Genomic DNA, 19755 nt, shown 5'->3' on the forward strand with positions numbered 1-19755 from the left:
GGCTATTCCCCTACCCCTCATAGAGATCTTAGGGAGAGAAAGGGTGATGGGGAAGGACAAATCAAGTAGAAAATCTGACATCCTAGTGAACTACAACATGAAATGGGCCCTCAGGGTTTGAGAAATTAGAAAAGACCTTGAACAGAACACGGCTGGGGGCTGGATGCGGTGACCCCCTTGAGGGCCATCTCTGAGAATCCCTGTCCCTCACTGCTTCAGGGAATCATGAGAAAGTGCACACCAATCCCCAGCTCCAGACCCTGGGTGTCCCCTTCCTGTCTTGGGAAGTTGGGGGCAGTGAGCTGGTGACACAGCTACCCAGTAGCACCTTGTCCTTGACACTAAGTTTATCTGGAACGGGCAGAGCCTTAGTGATAACTGGGGAGGGAGACGTGAGGGAGGGGATCTGAGCCACCAGTGTGGAGGAAGCAAGGCAGGCAGGAGTGGGAGGTTCCTGAAGCCTGAAGAGGTTAGTAGGTGAGGTCTGGGGGATGACAGGAGGATTCTCTGAGGTCAGTGGGGAGAGTTATGGGATAGGATAGCTGGGGAGAATCGGATTCGTGTCAGGAGGCAGGAGGGTTGGAGAGAGGCCTGGGCTTGGGGTCAGCTGGAGAAGCCCGGCATCAGCAGGAGGGGTCGGGGTTTGGGTGGGAAGGGCATTAATGGGAAGTTTGGGAGTCAGTGGGAGGCAGCTGGAGTGCCGTCAAGGGGTCAGCGGGCAGGAGAATGGTCAGCAGGAAGCTGCTGTTCATTGAGGGCTGACGAGTCAGAGGGCAAGGGCAGTGGGCCAGGCTTGGGGACCCTGACCACAAGCTCCATGGGCTCCCGAGCCTTGTTTCGATAAGCCCGGCGGATGGTATCTACCGCCCGCTGGTGCGTCACCTGCTCCAGGCTCTCTCCATCCACGGCCACAAGCTCGAAGCCAGCCTGGAGTGGAGGTGGGAGAATCACAGACCTCCCTCCTCAGGTCAACCCCACCCCACCCAACAACCTCTCACCTCCACCAGTTGGGACACTGCTCCCCAGCTGGGCGGAGGGGATGGACAATGGGACTTCTGTGCCCGGAGCCCAGTGGGGGCAGGGTGGGGCACAGACAATGGCCTTTTGTTCCTTGGGGCTAGGGGTGAAACAGGATGGGCCACCCTCAGGCCCAGGCTGGCAGGAAGGCACAGATTTTTCCCTAGGTCTGCTCAACCTGCAGGTTAACCCCCTGCTCCAAGCCTCCTCCCACGACCTGGTCTACACATGTCTGGCTGGAAGATGGGCATGCACTGGTCCTGCCCTCTGCCAGAATTCAGATCTGGGCCTAAAGAGTGGGTCTGGGTGCCCTTCACCCACCTGAAGGGCCCCGCTGAGGAAGGCAGCGCCCCCGGGGAAGATCTTTTCTATCTTCACCATGGGTTGTACCTTGGACTCAATGCCCCCAGAAATGCTGATGCCTAGTGAGAGGGAGAAATGCTGGGTGACAGTGCAGCCACACCACTAAAGCCTAGAGCTCCCTGGAGAACCCAGGACCCATCCCCAAATAGAGAGCCCCCCAAGTCAACCCCCAGATCCTACTACTGCTCCATCCTCAACCCACTCTAATCCTAAGCCTCCCAAATTTAGACCTTCCCAACTATACCCTGATTCTTTCCCCAAGTCACACCCCAAAACCAAGCCCACCAACCGCACCCACACCCGAGCCCCCACCTCCTACCAGGCCCAGTCCTGCCAGGACTCACCCAAGGACTGTTTCATCTTAGACAGTGTGACGGTCCTCAGCTCCCCACTGGGGACCTTCATGGCTGTCTCCTCAGCTGTCCTGCCAGTTCCATTCTCAGAGGGCCCTTGACTGCCCCCTGCCTTGGCCACCTGCCCATCCATAGGTCGTGGCAGAGGGGGCCTGGCTTTCCGAGGCTTGTGGTAGCGCCCATTGGCTGTGCTGGGAGTGGGGATGGGTGCCGGGGATGGGGAACGCCTGCGGCCAGGGGACTTGCCTTGGCCCCGGCTGCGGCTGCGGCTGCGGCTGCGGCTGCGGTTGCGGCTCTGGGCTGGGCCCTGGCTCCAGCTCTGCCGAGGGTCCTCTAGAGTCAACGGTTCTGTCAGCAGCCAGTTAGGCCTCGGGGGCCGAGGAGCCACGGGAGGTGGCTGAGGAGGGGGTGTGCAGGCGCTTCGGTGTGGGGCGAAGGCATCTACTGGCACGTCTTGGAGACGGGGAATTCCTTTATGAGGGTGGCAGGAGGCAGAGGCACCCAGGGAAACCTGGAGGCCCCCCAGCCGCTCCCTCAGCTCCCCATCATCTTCCTCTTCTGAGAAGCCATTCACAGGAAGCAGGTAGAAGCCGCCACGACTGTCTGGGGAAGAGGGCCAAGGTCAGGCTGCCCTCTCCTCCACAGCCCACACTGCGTGGCCAGAGCCCGGTCCCCACTGCGTGGGTGTAAGGAGCCCTGGGTGTGCTCGGGCTCTTATGGCAGTGTGCCCCACAGTGAGGCACACTGCCCCAGTTCTATTGCAAAAGTATTTTAATACTTTCTATTGGAATAGTTACAGTTTTATTTTATCATGTCTGAGTAAAAATATGACTCCCACACCAAGCTGGTAATTTCTCAGAGATTATTGCATAGAATGAGATGATTTAACAAGTGAGTGGGTTTTAAAACCAATTAGTAAGTAAATAACAGTACAGATGGTTAGTGGACGTGATAAAAATGGTCCTGGGAGATGAGGGATTCCCTTCAGGGAACCACACCACACGTACCTCTGAAGCCATGAAGTCCTATGTGGAAACAGGGATGGAACGCCCATTCTCCCTCCCCGAGTCCCCCTGGGGTGTGCCCCCTCCCTGCGCTCTGGAACTCTGACTGACCAGGCACGGGGGTGATGAGGTGACGCTTGGGTAGTGTGTCTTGTCGGGTTGGTCTCAAGGCAGGAGGCCGAACTGGTTGGAGAGGAGAGCAGGTTAGAAACAAGGCTCCCTGAGGGACACAGCTGAAAGGGCCGAAGCATCTCTGCCCCTCTCCCCTGAGAGGCCCCTGCCCCCAGCCCCACCTGGAGCTCAGGAGCCTCAGTCCTGCCCCCTGGCTGCTGACCTGCCTGACTCTTGAGGGCCTCAAAAGCCTCCAGCTCCACAGGCATCACCATGCTGTCGAAGCGACCCAAGTCTGTGGGGGCCACCACACTCCTGGGGAAGGGTAAGAGATGAGGTGTGGGCAGGGCTCAGTTTCGGGGGGGCCTGGAGGGGCTTCAACCCTGGAGAGGTTAGGGGAGGTATCGGGGGTCCCCTCCCTGCCCCCAAGCCCTCCCCACCTGATGTCTCTCAGCAGCAGCAGCTTGGCGGGCCTGTCCAGAATGGCCAGCAGGGGCCTCACTAGGTCCTCCACGCCGCCCTCGTGCACGTACTGCAGAGAGAGGTACCACAGGTCAGAGAGCAGCAGGGGCCTCCAGAGCCTGGTGAGGGGGCATGCGGGGGTCCCCATGTTTAGGAAAGGTTCTCCCCCAGGCCCGGGCTGTCCACAGGATTGTCTTACTCGGTGACTGGGTGCAACGTGCAATAATAATGACAGAGCGGTAACAGCAACACCAATAACAGCTTTGGGCCTTTTTCTAGGCCTTTTACACATGGTCTCCCACTTTGAGAGGTGACATCAGTTATTCTTGTTTTACAGATGAGGGAACTGAGGCTCAGAGAGGACTTTGCCCCAGGCCACACAGATGAGGAAGTGTGAAGAGAGATTGAAAGCTGAGAAATCTGGCTCCTGCCTACTACTGTACCGGAAAAGGATATGCAGGGAGTGGACTCTCCTCCCCACCCCCACCTCCCAGGCTGAAGGAAGGAATTTGAGCCAAAGGCTAGGCTGTGTGCCTGGCTGTCCCAGCTTGTGTCTGCATACAGACCGACAAATTAGGCTTTGTTCAAGGCTGGAATGGGGACTTTGGGGAAGGGGTGGCCCTATAGAAAGCCTCCCCAGTCTTTAGCCAGGGTAGTGGAGGCATTTCTGCCTGGCACTGCCCGGATGCCTCCAGCCACACCCCACCGTCGCAACTTGGATAGCACACTGCCCCCTAGTGCCACGAGGGGCACACACAGAGCATCCCGGGCAAGCACAGAAGACTGGCAAACAGCACATCCTGGTGGCCAGAGTGAGGCATTCATAAAGAGCTGGAAATCAAACGTGTGTGTGTGGCCCTAAACCACACACAAAGTTGCAGGGACTCACATACACATACCGACAATACACCCCCTTTTGTCTGGACAGAGATACACGTAATGGCAGAGAACCAGTCACATATGTGCACACACTTCAAGTCCACAATCCTGCGTTCAGCATCCACTAAGTGCTGGGTCCTGTCCTGGGCAGTAGGGACACAACGACAAAGAGCCACAAGCCCCAGTAAACTACAAACCACTGGCGACGGCCCAGAGGGAGTCTCAGAGGAGGGTGGGAAGATCAGAGTAAGCTTCATGGAGGTGGTGGCATTTACATTGACTCTTACGGATAAATGAAAGGAATTCGAGAAAGTTGAGAAGAAAGGGTGGTATGGAGTAATGCGTTCATAGAAGTTTAACTGGGCTTCCCCTATGGATCAGTGGGTAAAAAATCCACCTGCAGTGCGGAAAATGCAAGACATGGGGGTTTGATCCCTGGGTCAGGAAGATCCCCTGGAGGAGGGCATGGCAACCCACTCCAGTACTCTTGTCTGGAGAATCCCATGGACAGAGGACACACACCCATGCACACAGGGTACATGAAGGGGCCTCCATATAGGCTGTGCGGGTTGTGACTACAGTGCAGGTGGTGCTCCTACAGTTGTGCGATCGTAACCTGTATCAACCAGGTTACATGTTATACCCGGGGAAGATGAAATGGTGACCATGGGAAAGCAGAGGTTAGTGAGCTGGGGAGTCAAATCAGGGAGTGCCTTGAATGTGAGCATAAGGAACTTGTACTCTATTCTGCCAAAGACAAGAGACTGCAAGGGGGTTGGGGGAGTTTGTAAAGTGATCAGAGAGGTAGTTTATAATGCCTGGTCAGGAGGCTGTGGGGAGATGGCTCAGAGTGGGAGCTAGAAGGGAGGCTTGGGGTTCAGGACCACACATCTAAGGGAGCTTTACTAATCATTCCAGCCAGGACACTGCCCCGAAGGTCTGATCTATTGGTGTGGGTGGGGCTTGGGTCAGACTCGGGTGGTGGGCATTGCTCCCTAGGTGCTACGGGGCTCTGGGAGAGGCCTTCCTGGTCAGGGCACTGTGGGAGGAGCAGAGGGATCGGGGAACAGCATCCAAAGAAATTGACACAGAGCTCCACCTGGTGGCTAGAGCCTAGAGTCGCAGGCTTACAAAGACGGTACACTCAGCCCCACTTGGCGCTCTAAGCTGAGCATGACACTCAAATGAATTTAGCCCAGAGGCCTTTAGCTGCCCCCAACATGCATCTCCATATGTAGCTCTGATGTAAATCAAGCATTGGGAAAAGGATGCATGAATTATTGTGCCTCAGTTTCCAGGTGACATGCACACAGATACAATCATACAGTGCTGTTGTTTAGTCCCTAAGTCTCGACTCTTTGCAACCCCATGGAGTGTAGCCCGCCATGTTCCTCTGTCCTGGGGACTTCCCAGCAAGAACACTGGAGTGGGCTGCCATATCCCTCTCCGGGGGATCTTCCTGACCCAGGGATTGAACCTGTGTCTCCTGCATTGGCAGCTGGGTTCTTCACCACTGAGCCAACAGGGAAGCCCAAATCATACAGTTAAGTCAACACAAACCCAGATAAACAAAGGTACACATCACACAGACATAACACAGCCCCACCCTGACCAAGGTGAGGGAGTGGGGCAACCACAAACAGTTTCCTGAAACTCTTCAGTTTGCCCTGGTACAGAGGATCACACATGCACTGATGCAGATGCAGTATAGGGAACCCATGACACGAAACCTGGGGCTTCTTGAGACAGAAGGATAGGAGAGGGGCTTCCAGTTCTCCTGGAGGGGGTGACCTGTGCCTCCTACAGTGTCCCCAACATTCAGGCTACAAAGACTCCCTCAAATCTACCCTCGACCCTACTGTGGGAACCTCTGCTTCTGTCTGAAGTGGAAAGGAGTGCTCACTTTGGCAGCACATATACTGAAGTGGAAAGGAACAGTGAGGAACAGTGTAGATGTTGAGGGAGGCTTGGGGTATGTTGGGAGAACAAAAGATTACTTACTTGGGTAACAGGGGAGAGGCCAGGCCTGATGGCTGACCCAGGAGTGGAAGGAGGCATGAGCTGGGGAAGGCTGAGGTTTAGAAGAGAACAGAAAACCGAGCAGGTGACTGCAGGGACTCAGGTCGAAAACTCACCTATCTGGTCTGGCTCCTTCTCTCCTCAACTTAAATATTACTTCCTCTGGGGGGCCCTGGCAGACCACACCATCTAGTTTGTGCCTCAGGTTATTTTCTCATGTCTTTTCCCCTCATAGTACTTCACATGATTTGTCTCTATGGGTGCTCAGGTTCTAGCTACTATCTATCTTTCCTTCCTGACTGTGAGCTCAGTGTGTGTCCATGTGTCTGTGTGCACTCTTGAGCAACCACGTCACAGGGGTGACTTCTGCTTTCCTTACCACTGGGCTCACAGCATTAAGCCCAGATACTGGCCAGCAGATAGTGGCCTGAATGAATGAGGGGTTGGGTGACTGAGTGACCAAGTACTGGGGCTGAGAGTGGGCTGGAGGCTCACCCGGGAGCAGTGGCGGGTGACAGCCAGGACCTCGTCATCAGTCAGCAGTCGCCGGGCCAGGTCCTGAATTAGGGGCCGACGGCTCTCCCAGGCCTGCACCTGCTCATCCACATTGGGCAGGTGGCTGGAGGGGCTCCCAGACCTGGCAGAGAGCAGAGCCCGGCCCCTCTCCCGGTCTGCATGGCAGGAGCAAAAGGATACAATGAAGGAGCCAGGAGCCATCAGAAGCCAAGGCAGGGGCTCCTCTCAGTGGGGTCAGACTCCAGAATAGACTGGCTAAGGGTCCCAGGTTCCCCCGGTGGAATCCCAGCCTATCCCAGATGCTCCCCACCATGGTCTCCCACAGTAATCTGTCCATCACTGGAGTCCCAATTCAGGCCCTTCAGCCCCCATCCCAGACCCCTAGCCCAGTCTGCTCCTTAGTTGAGCCCTGGTCCAGAGTCCCTGGGCCCCCTGAACATGTACTGTCATACTAGTCTGTCCACACTGGAGATCTAGCAAGGCCCCCTCCATCATCTCCCCAATCATCTGTCTTTGGAAGTCCCAGCTTAAGCTCCCAGTCCTCAAAAATGCACCCCAATATCTATCTGTAACCCTATATTCCTAGAAAGCACAGTCCAATTCTTTTAGTTGCCCCTAATGTGCACCTCTCAATCTGTCTGATACTCCATGCTTGACCATGAGTTTAGCCCAAAGTCCCTTAGCACCCCCAACATGCACCCCATCTGCAGCTCTATTGTAGACCAGGCTCAGAAGGGGGAAGCAAGCATTACCACGTCTCAGCCTCCAGGTGACAAACTTCTGCACGGGCCCCACTCCCCCTGCTAAGAAGAAGAAAGAGATTCAGTTATAGCCCTGGTCTCCCAGCTGAAAATGGGGGTTGAGGGCTCAGAACTGGCTGGATCATGGGCTGGAATGGAAAGTTCAAGGTTGGAATGTGGTGGGACTAGGAAGCAAGAGGCCAGGCTATTGAGGCAGGTCTTGAAGGCCAAGGTCAGGCTAGGAGCTTCATTCACAGACAGTGGAGAGTCAGTGAAGGCTTTGGATCAAGAGAGGGCCCAGTCTGTGCCCTGCTCATAGAAGTCCATTGGGAAGCAAATGAATGGATGGAAGAATCCTAAGGGCAAATCACCTACCTTCAGGGCACAGAGAGAAAAAGAGGAGCCTTGGAAGGAGGGAGAGGAGCAGCCAGAGAAGTGGGGAGAGAACCAGGAGAGAGAAGGGCCTTGGGAGCTGTGAAAAGAGAGATGAGTTTAGGGAGGGGGTTAGGCTGCCCTGATTTGAAGGGATTGTCTCTCCCATGAGATCCAGGGAGGGGCAGGGCCCAGCCCCTCTTTGCCTACCCAACATTCATTCTCCTTTCTAGAAACGGCACCCTGATTTCACCAGGGGACCCATCCCATCCCCACCCCCAGCATTCTCTGTCTCCGTACTCCAGGGTGGACACATGACCCAGGATGGCCAATGAGAGCACCCTCTCTCTCTCCCAGGTCACAAGCGATGTGTCGGGCATGTGATCCCAGCTGGGCCAACCAGAGCCTGGGACATCATCTGGAACTATTTAAGGAGAGGCTCTTTCTCCCCGGTTGCTAAGCGACAGTGGCCTTCTTACCTTTAAGTGGCAAAGCCAGCAAGATGATGAAGACACACCAGGGGAAAGAGGAAGCAAAAGATGAAGAGTGCGATGGCTGAGGAGACTATTTAAACCTTTAGACCCAGTTTGCATCCATAGCTGAGCCAAGAAGTGCTTTTTAAAGCTAGCTTGAATTAAGTTTTTCTCACAGATAACCCCAAGAGTCTCAACTCATCCACTTTTGGTCCAGCCTTTGAATCTCACCAGAGAGATGAGATGCCCTCTGGAAGGGTCCTCAGGAAGCCTTTGACATGAGTGAAACCTGTCTAGGCCTTCCTGCCTGGGCCTTGATCTAGAAATGGCCTTGCTCTAGGTAGTTCTAGAACTGGCTAGAGCCTGTGGAGCTCTGGCCAGGGGAGGTGAAGCCAAATGCTCTAAGAAAGAAGTGTCCTGCCTCCCAAGAGCACTAAGAGCATGGGAATCTGACCCAAGGTTTTCTTGTCTGTGCTGTGACTCTTCTCAGTTTTCCCTTCTGTAAAATGGGAAGATGAGGCAGTACAACAAGGACCACTACATATTCTGAGCACCTACTGTATGTCAGACCATGGACTAAGTGATTAACATACACTGATTCACTGATTCATCATTATTCCCAAAGAAATAGTATTTTGTGTGTGTGTGTGCTAAGTCGCTTCAGTCGTGTTGGACTCTTTGCAACCCCATGGACCGTAGACCACCAGGTTCTTCTGTCAATGGGATTTCCCAGGCAAGAATACTGGAGTGGGTTGCCATTTTCTTTTCCAGGGGATCTTTCTGACCCAGGGATCGAACCCACGTCTCCTGCATCGGCAGGCAGGTTCTTTACCACTAGCACCAACTGGTACTACTACTCCTGTTTTACTCATGTGGCTCGCAGGGGAAGGTGGTGGCTCACAGCTGGGATGAGGCAGTGTGGGATTTAAACTCAGAGCTGCGGAATATCAAGTCGACTTTTCCTCTGTCCTCCCATCTGACCCGCCCAGTACCTACCTTTCTCCAGGTCCAGGCGAGGACGAGGCTTGACTGGGCTCCTGCTGTCCAGTGTCCAGGCCTCTCTGTGCCCATCCCCTGCCTGTCGCCCCTGCCGCCCTCCCTTGAAGAAGAGGTTCATCAGGGTCTTGGAGCGCTGCAGGGCCCCCTTCTCCCCAGGGGACCCTGACTTCTCCTTCCTCCGCTGCTTCTTCTCCTCTGCAGACACGAGGGAGGGGTGGGCAGAAGGGAAGGACTAGGGGCAGGGGTGTGGGGAGGGACAGAGAGAAGGGAGAGTTGGGGGCAGACAGGGTCTGCAGCCATGTGGGGAGGTGGGGATGAAGATGGGGGTGGGGTTCCTCTTCCAACTTCCCACCCCTCCCCCACCCACAGCTCCAACTATGTGAGGATTGTGTGTGTGTGTGTGTGCGCTCGTGGACAGGTCTGGGAACCCAAGGATGGAGGGTCTGGGTTAGGGCTGGTTTGGGGCCCAGGACTAGTTTTAAATGGAACCTAAAGCAGGATCTGAGTGTGTTCTGGAGCTGTGGTTAGGGCAAAGCCTGGTGCGAAGGAAAGCTTGGGGCCCAAGACAGGGTGCAAGACAGATTTTGGACCCAGAGCTTTTGGGGTGGAGCAGCAGCCACCTGTCCCTCACGTACCCCACAAGGTCAGGTGGCTCTGGGAGCGGGTGATGGGGGGCCGGGGTCGGCTGAGGGCCAGCAACAGAGCAGTCTTGGGGGACTCAGAGAGTGCAGAGTCAAGGTGCCGGGTGGGTGGCTGGCCGTCGGAACGGATGGCGGTGTCCCTGAGGATGACCGTGGGCCGCACACTGCACCAGGTCTCCACGAGGCTCCCCGCGTCAGGCTCCGTCTGCATGGCTGTGTCCGCCCGCCCCCAGCCCGGGCCCCAGCTGCCGGGCTCCTCAGGCCCCAGGCAGACATCCATGCGGTCCGAGGGCAGGGAGCCCTCGGCCGAGCTGTAGGGGGCACTGGAGGTGAAGGAGGAGACGCTGGAGCTGCTCTCCGAGGTGGGGGACAGCTGCTGCAGCACCCCGTTGCTCACTGTGGGCGGTGAGGAAGGCAGGGGCATCTCAGAGGTCTGGCCGGGTGGCTCTGGGGCCCTGCCGGGGCTGCAGACCACTCGTGGGCTTGGAGGGGGAGTGCTGGGCAGCGGCGAGGTTGTGAGCATGGGGTCTCGGGAACCAGCCACTACTCAGCAGTCCTGCTAACTGGTTGTGGGACCTTAGGCAAGGCACTTCTCCAACCACCCCTGGACTTGCCCCCGGGAGAGCCTGGATCAGAACCTGCAACTTCTTAGAGGAGAGCCCAGAGACAGCAGTCCTGAGGAGATTTTGGTGCCCCTCCCATTTATTCTTCAGAGATCCCAGTCCCTCTTAAGAGCCCTTTCCCTCCAGCCTCAGGAAGCTGGTCACTTACGCCGGTCCAGCCAACAGTACTCAGAGACCATCTCCTTGTAGGCAGGGTACCGGCCGGTCTCCTGGGGAGGGTATGGTCGGGACAGGAGGGCAGAGGGGCGTGAGTGAGCACAGAGTGGGAAGGGAGGGTAGGAATACAGGAGCAATGGGATAGGAGTCAACTTTTCAACCCAATTACTCTGCTCTGAGCTCATCATACTCCAGCCACACCAGCCGCTTCATTTCTGAATGTGCCAAGTTCCTCTACGCTTCAGGGCCTTTGCACGGGCTGTGTCTTCTGCCTGAATTCTCTTCCTTCAGCTCATCTTATGGCCAGCTCTTCAGGTGTCTCCTCCTCAGATCCCCCTGGCTAAAACGGCCTTCCCAGATTACCCCATCCCACCTCTCATCAATTTCCTTACAACAGCCGTCACAATCCACATGCATCTAGTCTGTCTGTTTCCCTCCAGCAGCAGAGACCTTGTCTATCTTTTTCAGTGTTGTCACCCAGTACCTGGTATAATGGCTGTCATATAGTAGGTACTCAAAAGAATTGAATGAATGAATGAGGGCAGAGTGGGAGAAGAGGAAAGCCTGGGATAATTTGAGAGGGAGGAAAGGGACAAACGGGATGCGGGAAAGGTGGGAAATAGAGGTGGTGGGAGGATAGCAGAGGAGGTACTGAATGGTGAGAGGGATGAAGGCTCGGAAAGGAGAGGACCAGGGCAGGGGCCAGGGCTGGGGGCTGGAGAGAGGGAGACATCACCTCCTGTGGGAGCCAGGGTGAGAAGGACTTGATCCTTAGGCAAGTGTGAGACCCACATGAATAATGAATTCAGGCACCTCCCTTGAAATCCAATCTCCGTCCTGCCCTGTGCCCTAGGACACCCACCATCCAGGTCCTGGTCTTACCACGTGCCCTTCTGGGGATGACATTTTTTCCTTACCCTCCAAGACCTTCACCACTCATACAAAGGAGCACTGACCACTGCATCTGGGTGCGGGGGGGGCGGGCAGGGCTGAAACCAGGTCCTGCTCCTGATCAACTGAGTAACTGACTGTGATTCCTGAGTTACTTTGCCTTTCTGAGCCTCAGTTCCTTCTTCTGTGAAGAGAGATGAGGGCAATGCCTGCCCTGCCTCTCAGTAGGCTGTGGAAAGTCATAAGTCACAAAGCAATGGGCAGCATTAAGTGCTAGACTGGTCTGGGAAGTCCTTCCTAGAGTCTGGCCTCTCACTGACTCCCACAGTCCTGCCCACCTTTACGGTCAGCATGATGTGCGTCTGACCCTTCAGCACCTCCACGGCCTGGCTGTGGCTGATGTCGTCGAACCTGACACCATTGGCCGCCAGGACCTGGTCTCCCACCTTGATGCCGTTCTCCTCGGCCAGTCCACCGTGGTCCACTCTGGGGTCAGGAAAGGGGTGATCTGATGCCTTCCCTCACCCACCCATTCCAGACTCTTCACTTGAACACAGGGATGACCTGGTTAAACTCCTTGACCCTCCTCCTGGTGAGTCCCGGCCCCCTCCAGATCCTATCCCTAACCTAGGTCGCTGGGACATGCCTTTGGCCAGGACCCACTTGCTGAAGCATCCCCAGGTCCCAGCCCAACTCCGTTTCATCCCCTGCCTCAGTCTCACTTGGACACATAGATGCCCAGGCCAAACTCCTTGCCCCCGCGGATGTTGAAGCCCAGGCAGAAGTCATCGGACGTTGTGTAGAGGTGGACAATGCGCCGTGCACCGTCCTCTGAGCTGCTTTCGGAGGGTGTTGAGCTGGACTTTTCTACCACCAGTCGCCGATTGACTACATCCACCCTGTACAATCACACGGGGCCCTCAACCTGGGTCCCCATCCACCACTACCCACCCCTCTCCTCCCAGAAGCCAAGACAATTGCACGGGAAAGAAGTTGCTTTGGGGGGCCTGAGATCTTCACCAGGACATAGATTTCATCAAGTTAGGGAAACCATGGAAATCTTTCTTTATTGAGCAGCTCTAACTGCTAAGCTGCATTTTACATCCTCCCCAGGCCCAGGAGGGAGAGATGCTATATTGTCAGGCCTGCAGCAGCAGCAGCAGCTTGGGCTTCCCAGGTGGCACTTGTGGTAAAGAACCTGCCTGTCAATGCAGGAGACATAAGAGATGCAGGTTTGAACCCTGGGTCTGGAAGATCCCCTGAAGGAGGGCATGGCAACCCACTCCAGTATTCTTGCCTGGAGAATCCCATGGACAGAGAAGCCTGGCAAGCTGTGGTCCATGGGGTGGCAAAGAGTTAGACATGACTGAAGTGACTTAGCAGGCACACACGAAAGTGCCAGGCTCCATTTTAAATCCTCCCTGGGCCTGGGAGAGAGATACTGCCCTGTCTCCAGGTCTGCAGCAGCAACAGCATAGAGGGGCAGGGTCACTGGGGCCTGAGACAGCAGTGTTGGGAGGAGGGCTGGGGGAAAGACACAGCCTTTTCTCATTTCAAGGTCAGGCCATTAGATCCCTGTGTTTCCAGTACCAGGGGATGGGAAGAGCAGAAGCCCTGGGCTCTGGGTCTCTCCCACCATGGCTCTGGGTGGTGGTGCTGGGCTGGGGGTGGAGGCCAGGCCTGCTCACCATGTAGTCTTCTCCTTGGAGAACTTGATGCCCGGCACACGGCCCATGCGTCTCACCATCATATGTAGGCGGCTGCTGCCCGTCAGCACCTTCACAGCACTGCCCATTGTGGTGCTCTCCAGGCTCAGCCCGTTCACCTCGGTAATCTTGTCCCCCACGCACAAGCCAGCCCGCTCTGTATGAGGGGAGAGGGTGGTGGGCAGGGGCCCCTGGGGAGAAGTCCGCCAGGTTGAGGCTGAGTCTCTCCCATCCCTGAAGCTCCCTGGGATACAGCTTCTTCAGTGAGATTGGGATCCTCAGGTAGGGTCTGAGTATCAGCCCATCGGACCAAGGACCTATTCATTAGCCCCTTTCATCTCCCCACTGGATCAGCCCCTCCAAAATTGAGGGTCCTCTCCTCTCATCCCTGCCAACAGCATCTCCACATACCACCGAAGTGGAGGGTCGCATCCTAAGCCAGGATTTCACCCCTGGGGTCCCGCTCACCTGCACTGCTCCCCTCCTCCACTTTGCTGACGAAGATGCCCAGGCCGTGCTCAGAGCCGCCCCGCACACTGAACCCCAGTCTCCCAGCTGGACTCTTCTCCACTCGAACTGCATGGATGATGTCACTCTCATCGCTGTTGGCTGATGGGGGTGGGGACACAGGCATGACTCCCCTGCTCATTCTGGGCACAGAGGGTCCCTGAGTCCCCTAACTTGGGGCCTGCAAAGGCTGGGTTGCTGGGCACAGCCACCCAGGACCCGGAATGTGGGCATAGGCAGTTAATTTCTGAGTCCTCTCTGGGTGATTTTGAGGTCATGGCAGGAAGGGTATGGGAGCCAGCAGGACAGGACTCCATGCTAGAATACACTGTTTTCCTTCCCTTATAATGTAGGGGTGTGTGTATGTGTGTGTGTGTGTGTGTGTCTAATCCTTACTAAATTTCCCATACCCACTGGGACAGGCCAAATTCTAAAAAACCCTGCCACTCAGAGTCAGATGGATGAAAAAGATTCCATTCTATGAGGCACAGTCGAGGGAATCCGGGCTCTCTGGCTTACAGCAGAGACAAGCCTATCTTCAAATAGTTGAAGAACTATTCTATAAAAGGCATTAGATATTTTTGTCTGTGTAACTCCTAGGGCAGAACCAAGCCCACACAGTGGAGTTATATGGGGATTTAATAAGGGAAAACTTTCTCTAAAACCTTTAGCTGGCAGACAATGGAATGAATTTTCCATGAAAGATAGTGAATTCCTCATTATTTGGAGGCATACAAGCTGATAGTAAATCCCTGTCTGGGATGTTGTGGAGGATCTCTGAGGCTCTTTTTACCTTGTAGACTCTGTGATTCTGGAGGTGAGGGTTCTAGGAGCTATTTGACTACACGAGGAGAGAAACCCAAAACACCACCATGCCTTAGTATGCGCCTAGAGCACAGAAGTGGTTCCCTCCATCAGTGACAGGGAAAGTCAGGAGGGGAACTTTAGGGACCAGGACTATCAGGGAAGGCTTCTTGGAAGGTGGGATTTGGGTGGGTGGAGGGAAAGGGGAAGGCACTGATGAAGGGATGGAGTGAGCAAAGGCTCAGAGGTGGTCTTCTGGTTAGAGAAGAGTGAGGGGACTGGAGGGGTAACTTGGGTCCCAGGTGGGAAGAGAATTCTTGGGTGAGGCTTACTCAGAGGTGTTTGAGAGGGGAAATCTCTCTCTGTCTCTCTCTCTGTCTCTCTCACACACACACACACACACACTTGATCTAAGAGAAATCAAGTTACAGTGCATGAGCAGAGTGGCTCTGGAAGAAACCCCCAAGGGCAGCCTGTAGGCAGGGACAGTGCAGGACAGAGGCATGAGAGGCACTGGGGCTTCCTAGCTGATTCTATCTGCATAGGTCCCAGGACATTCTCAGCCCAGACAAGGAGACTTTTGCTCTCTTGCCCTCCAATGCTCTTTCTCCTCATTCCCTCCCAGAGAGCCAGTTCCCTGGGCCAGGGGGATGTCAAAATCTGGGTTTTGAGCCTAGGAGCTTGGAGCCCCTGAGGAAGGAAGCTTCTTTACCTCCAGTGCCCTAGCGCTGCCAACAGGCATCTCTCCAGATACCCAGCAGCCTTACTATCTCCTCACTTTCACCTCTGTGTCCTTTAATCCATTCTATACACAGTCATGCCTTTGCCCTGATTAAAAACCTCAATGCCTGCCCCTGCTTCTAGAAGGAGCTCCACATTCCTTCCATGCCCAATAAGGCCCTCCCTGGTTTCCCTCTGCCCACCTCTCTACACTTTCCCCTGGCCACCGTCTCTGGCCTCATTACCTTGGGCCACACTGATCTCCTCCCTGTTCCTCACACCAGCCAGTCCTTTCAGTGTTCCCTCTGCCTGGGGTGCTCATGCCCAGACCTTCGTAAAGCCACCTCCTATTTCTTCTTCCTCCTGGCTCAGGTGCCACTTTCTCAGAGAAGACTTCCTGGGCGATCCTGCTAAAGAAAGGCCCCACCCGCTCCTCCCAGGGAGTCTCAAAATTGGTCTCAAAGCGAGCTCTCCAGATCAGCATCAGCAGCCCTTGGAAAGTTATTACACATGTGAATTTGGAGTTTTACCACAGACTCACTGAATCAGATGCTCTGAGTGTGGGATTCAGTAATCTTTTCATAAGCCCCCAGGCAATTCTGATGTATTCTGAAGTTTGATAACCACCACTTTATCCTAGCACCCAAATTAATACCTTTAAGATTATTACCATACTTTCTCATTATTTGCTCATTTGTAATATTATTTATTCTCACTCTCCTTTCACTGGACTATAAGCTCAATCATCGTAAAGTGAAAAAGTGAAGTCACTCAGTCATGTCTGACTCTTTGTGAACCCAAGGACTATAGCCTATCAGGCTCCTCCATCCATGGACTTTTCCAGGCAAGAGTACTGGAGTGGGTTGCCATTTCCTTCTCCAGGGGATCTTCCTGACCCAGGGATCAAACCTGGGTCTCCCTCATTGCAGGCACTTTGCCATCTGAGCCACCAGGGAAGCCCTCAATCATGGTGAAATGAAGTGAAGTGAAGTCGCCCAGGTGTGTCCTACTCTTTGCGACCTCATGGACTGTAGCCTATGATGCTCCTCCGTTGATGGGATTTTCCAGGCAAGAGTACTGGAGTGGGTTGCCATTTCCTTCTCCAGAGGATCTTCCTGACCCAGGGATTGAACCCGGGTCTCCCACATTGTAGGCAGACGCTTTACCATCTGAGCCACCAGGAAAGTCAATCATGGTAGGGACTTAGTAATTCTTTCCACCAAGGTATTCCCCAGTATGTTGCACAGTGGTTGATATTTGCTAAGTCTTTTTAAAAAATTATTTTGGCCACACTGCATAGTATGTGGGATCTTATTTCCTCAACTAGGGGTCAAACCCATGCCCTCTGCAGTGGCAACATGGAGTCTTAACCACTGGATCTCCAGGGAAGTCCCTGCTAAGCCTTTTTTTGATGAATGAAATAATAAGCAGAATAATGAATAAATGAATGAGTTGGGAGAGTGAGAAGAGGGGCTGGTTGGGATTAAAGATAATGCCATTTCTCTGGGACCCAACGAGTTTGAGGAGCTGGTGGGAACTCTCGAGGACAATGTGGGTAGCAGTGTTCCCCTTTCTACTGTGTCTTCCTCATCAGTTATGTTAGGTCTCTGGAAGGGTCTAAATAATAACATATAAAATAACATGGGGGAGGGGCTCCAGGCTGTGGTGAGTTGGGAGATGTTTGTGCTCAGGTAGAGGGGACGATTCTGAGCTCACAGGCTCCCAACCCAGACAGACCAACTGGTTGACTGATGCCCCAGTCCTTCTATCATCGCTAAGGGAGGCTGCTCTCTTGACTGCACTGGGGCATGGGGTGAGGGAGAGAGCACTCATGGAACTGTTGGAAGAGGCTTTTCAGAGGGACAGTGTGCACAGGCCTTGCATCATCATCAAGCATGGAGTGTGCGGGGGACGGGGAGGTATAGGTGTAATTCTAATACAACGGGGTTTGCAGGGACTGTACTGCAGTGCCTCCCTTCTGCTCCTCCGTGTCTCCTAGTTCATCTGAGGACTCCAGCTCCATGTTCAGAATGATATACTGCCTTGCTGCTCACCTGAAAGTGAGGCCAGTATGGTGGATGAGCATGCTGAGCCACTGGTGTGGGAAAGCCTGCTCTCTGAGCAGAATATTCCACCCTTGCCCCTGTGGCAGGGGATAGAGGGGGCCCAGTGGGGTCAGAGGGAAGAGCAGGGTCTGAAAAGTCCAATCTGAGAGCCAGTCAGGGGAGCTCTGCTGGCTGAGAGAGGAGGGGAGCTGGAGATACTTATCTGGTTCTGCTCAGGGAAAGCCCAGGCCCAGGGAGGCCCCCTCCCCTGCTGGTAGGCAAGGTCCTGCCTGGTTCACTGGCTTTTTGTCGCCTCACATCTGTCACTGCACCAGGCTGTCTCCTAAGCGCCCACCTGCCATATTCCACACTTACCATTTCAACCTCTCCTGTGATATCTCTACCTCACTACCAGCTGCTACCATGGCTCTGTCTCCAAACCCTGCTACACTGGAAATTTCTAGAAGGTGAAAATTGAGACTTAGTTCTCTGTAGGTTCCCCTCAGGACCTAATGAGAGCTGGTATAAGATAGGTGTGCCATGAAACAGCACTAAGCAACTGCCTAAGATTAGGTGCCCCCTTCCCTCAGGGCCCAGATCTGGGACTCCATGCTGACCCTCGACCCCTCCCCATACTTTGGAGCATCTTCCAGTCTACCTCTGTCTCCATCCTCTGCACCTGAAGCCTTTAATTCTGTCTGTCCATCTGGACATTGACCCCCACAGCCCAGCCCAGAGCTGGGCACACAAAGGGCAGGCTGATGAAGAATGTCCTTCTCCATGCCCCCCAAAAGTCATGCTCAAATGAGCCTGGAGAAAGAAACAGTCCACAGGAGGGAGGGGGCCAATTTAATACTTGGCCTTGCTTACTTGGGGGTTAGCATACCACACACCCCTTCTTCGCCTCCATGCCCAGACCTCCCAGCTCTGACCTCTCCATAATCTTGCAACACTAAAAAACCGGTCTGAAGATGAGAAAAGGATAGACGAGGAAGAGTCTATGGGTTACCAGAGGCCCTCTCTCTCCCTGCATTCCTAGGACTCCCCCACCCACACTGGCTCTTCAACTACTTAAGCCTGCTGTCCCCTACCCACTCTGGTAGTTCCCGGCCCTGCCCCCACCTTCGATAGGGGAGTTGATGAGGATGACTCGGCCCATGGGCGATGAGGCTCGGATTCCCCGGGGGGGCCCATTCAGCAGCCGTTGCTTTCTCAGCAGGTATCGCGTTGCGGAGCCCGACTCGCTGCCCAGGTGGCCTCGGGAGGAGAGGGAGCTCAGAGAGCTGGAGCTCAGGTCTCCAAGACTCAGTGGGTCGAAGCCCACTGCAAATCCGTGTGCCATGTTGGCTAGATTAGGGTGGCGCCCTGCAGGTCCGAAAGGAACCTGCTGACCCTCGAGAGGAGGGCCCCCCACGCCTGGGGCTCCATGAGCCTTCTGTGCCAACCGGGGTCTCAAGGACTGGGAGCCCCAAACCTCTGCTGCTTCTCAGGAGTGTGTGCTCCAGGCCTGCACAAGGAGATCAGCGATTGGGGAAGCGGTGTAAATGCTGCCCCCCAGAACCCCCACCCCCTCCCCCTGGCTTGAGCATCCTGTTCAACACTTAGGCCCTTCACCTCTCCCAGCTAGAGAACTGCCCATTTCAGGCACCATCGTGGACTTTGGAGCCATTTATACAACAAGCTGGGTGAGAACCTCTCTTTTACCCCTTGTTCCTGCTCTCGGCTGAGTCATCTATTCAGGTAGGTCTCCAGTCCTCAGTAGAGGTTGAGAGAGTGGAGGTGGGATTATTGCCAGTCCTTGGGCTGCAAGCACTGAGAGAGATTTGGGCCAGGACAGTTCACCGCACCACCTCTCCTGGGTATGTGGGCTGCGGGCTCCAGGGACTTCAGAACCTGGGACAGCTGCAGCCAAGGGCCCCAGAGATCTCCAAGCCCCAGGCTGCAGTCTCCTCTGTCCCCCCCCCCGCCCCCCCCCCGTCCCTTGGGTCGAAAGAGGTGCATGAACATCTCCCAGCCTTGGGGACAGGACCTGCTGCTGAGAATCCCACAATATCCCACGCAAAACCTCGGGCCAAATCCCGCATAGCAGTTCCAGAACCCAGAATGCAGCAGCCCACCCCCGGGCTCCAACCTTCCCGTCACCCCTCACCTGCTCGCGCTTGCGGCAGTCGCCGGCCTCGCCCGCCTGCGGGCGAAGGGAAGAGCGCAGCGGCCTGGGAATCCCCGCCCACGCCCCGCCGAGTCTGCAGGAACAGGGCTGGCCACCTCAGCCTCGGGCTCCTATTGGCTGGGAAGGCCGCCAGTCACTCCCTCCCGCCACCTCTCCTGGGTGCCTGGGGCTGCCGTATGTAAAC

The 19755-nt window shown here is 55.2% G+C and overlaps 1 protein-coding gene across 1 annotated transcript; it reads right to left on the reverse strand.

Moving 5' to 3' along the window:
• Nucleotides 1-210: 210 nt before the first annotated feature.
• Nucleotides 211-18743, reverse strand: PDZD7 (PDZ domain containing 7). The gene is made up of 16 exons (XM_065920075.1): nucleotides 18524-18743; nucleotides 13794-13934; nucleotides 13308-13482; nucleotides 12342-12518; nucleotides 11958-12105; nucleotides 10721-10781; nucleotides 9944-10345; nucleotides 9306-9503; nucleotides 7477-7527; nucleotides 6704-6879; nucleotides 3289-3380; nucleotides 3072-3163; nucleotides 2849-2920; nucleotides 1725-2336; nucleotides 1339-1439; nucleotides 211-927 (listed from the first exon to the last, which is right to left on the reverse strand). Exons 1-16 carry the CDS (start codon nucleotides 18741-18743, stop codon nucleotides 712-714), a joined length of 2934 nt encoding a protein of 977 aa, XP_065776147.1. The 3' UTR covers nucleotides 211-711.
• Nucleotides 18744-19755: the final 1012 nt, after the last annotated feature.

The sequence above is a fragment of the Muntiacus reevesi genome, chromosome 2 (genome assembly GCF_963930625.1).
Source record: "Muntiacus reevesi chromosome 2, mMunRee1.1, whole genome shotgun sequence".
Taxonomy (NCBI): domain Eukaryota; kingdom Metazoa; phylum Chordata; class Mammalia; order Artiodactyla; family Cervidae; genus Muntiacus; species Muntiacus reevesi.

Coding starts and splice junctions, on each gene's coding strand:
- PDZD7 (XM_065920075.1), bottom strand. CDS start 18,743: ATGGCACACGGATTTGCAGTGGGCTTCGACCCACTGAGTCTTGGAGAC. Junction 12,106..12,341: donor CTGGGCATCTATGTGTCCAA/GTGAGACTGAGG, acceptor TCCTGACCCCAG/AGTGGACCACGGTGGACTGG. Junction 2,921..3,071: donor GGCCCTCAAGAGTCAGGCAG/GTCAGCAGCCAG, acceptor CTCTCCAACCAG/TTCGGCCTCCTGCCTTGAGA.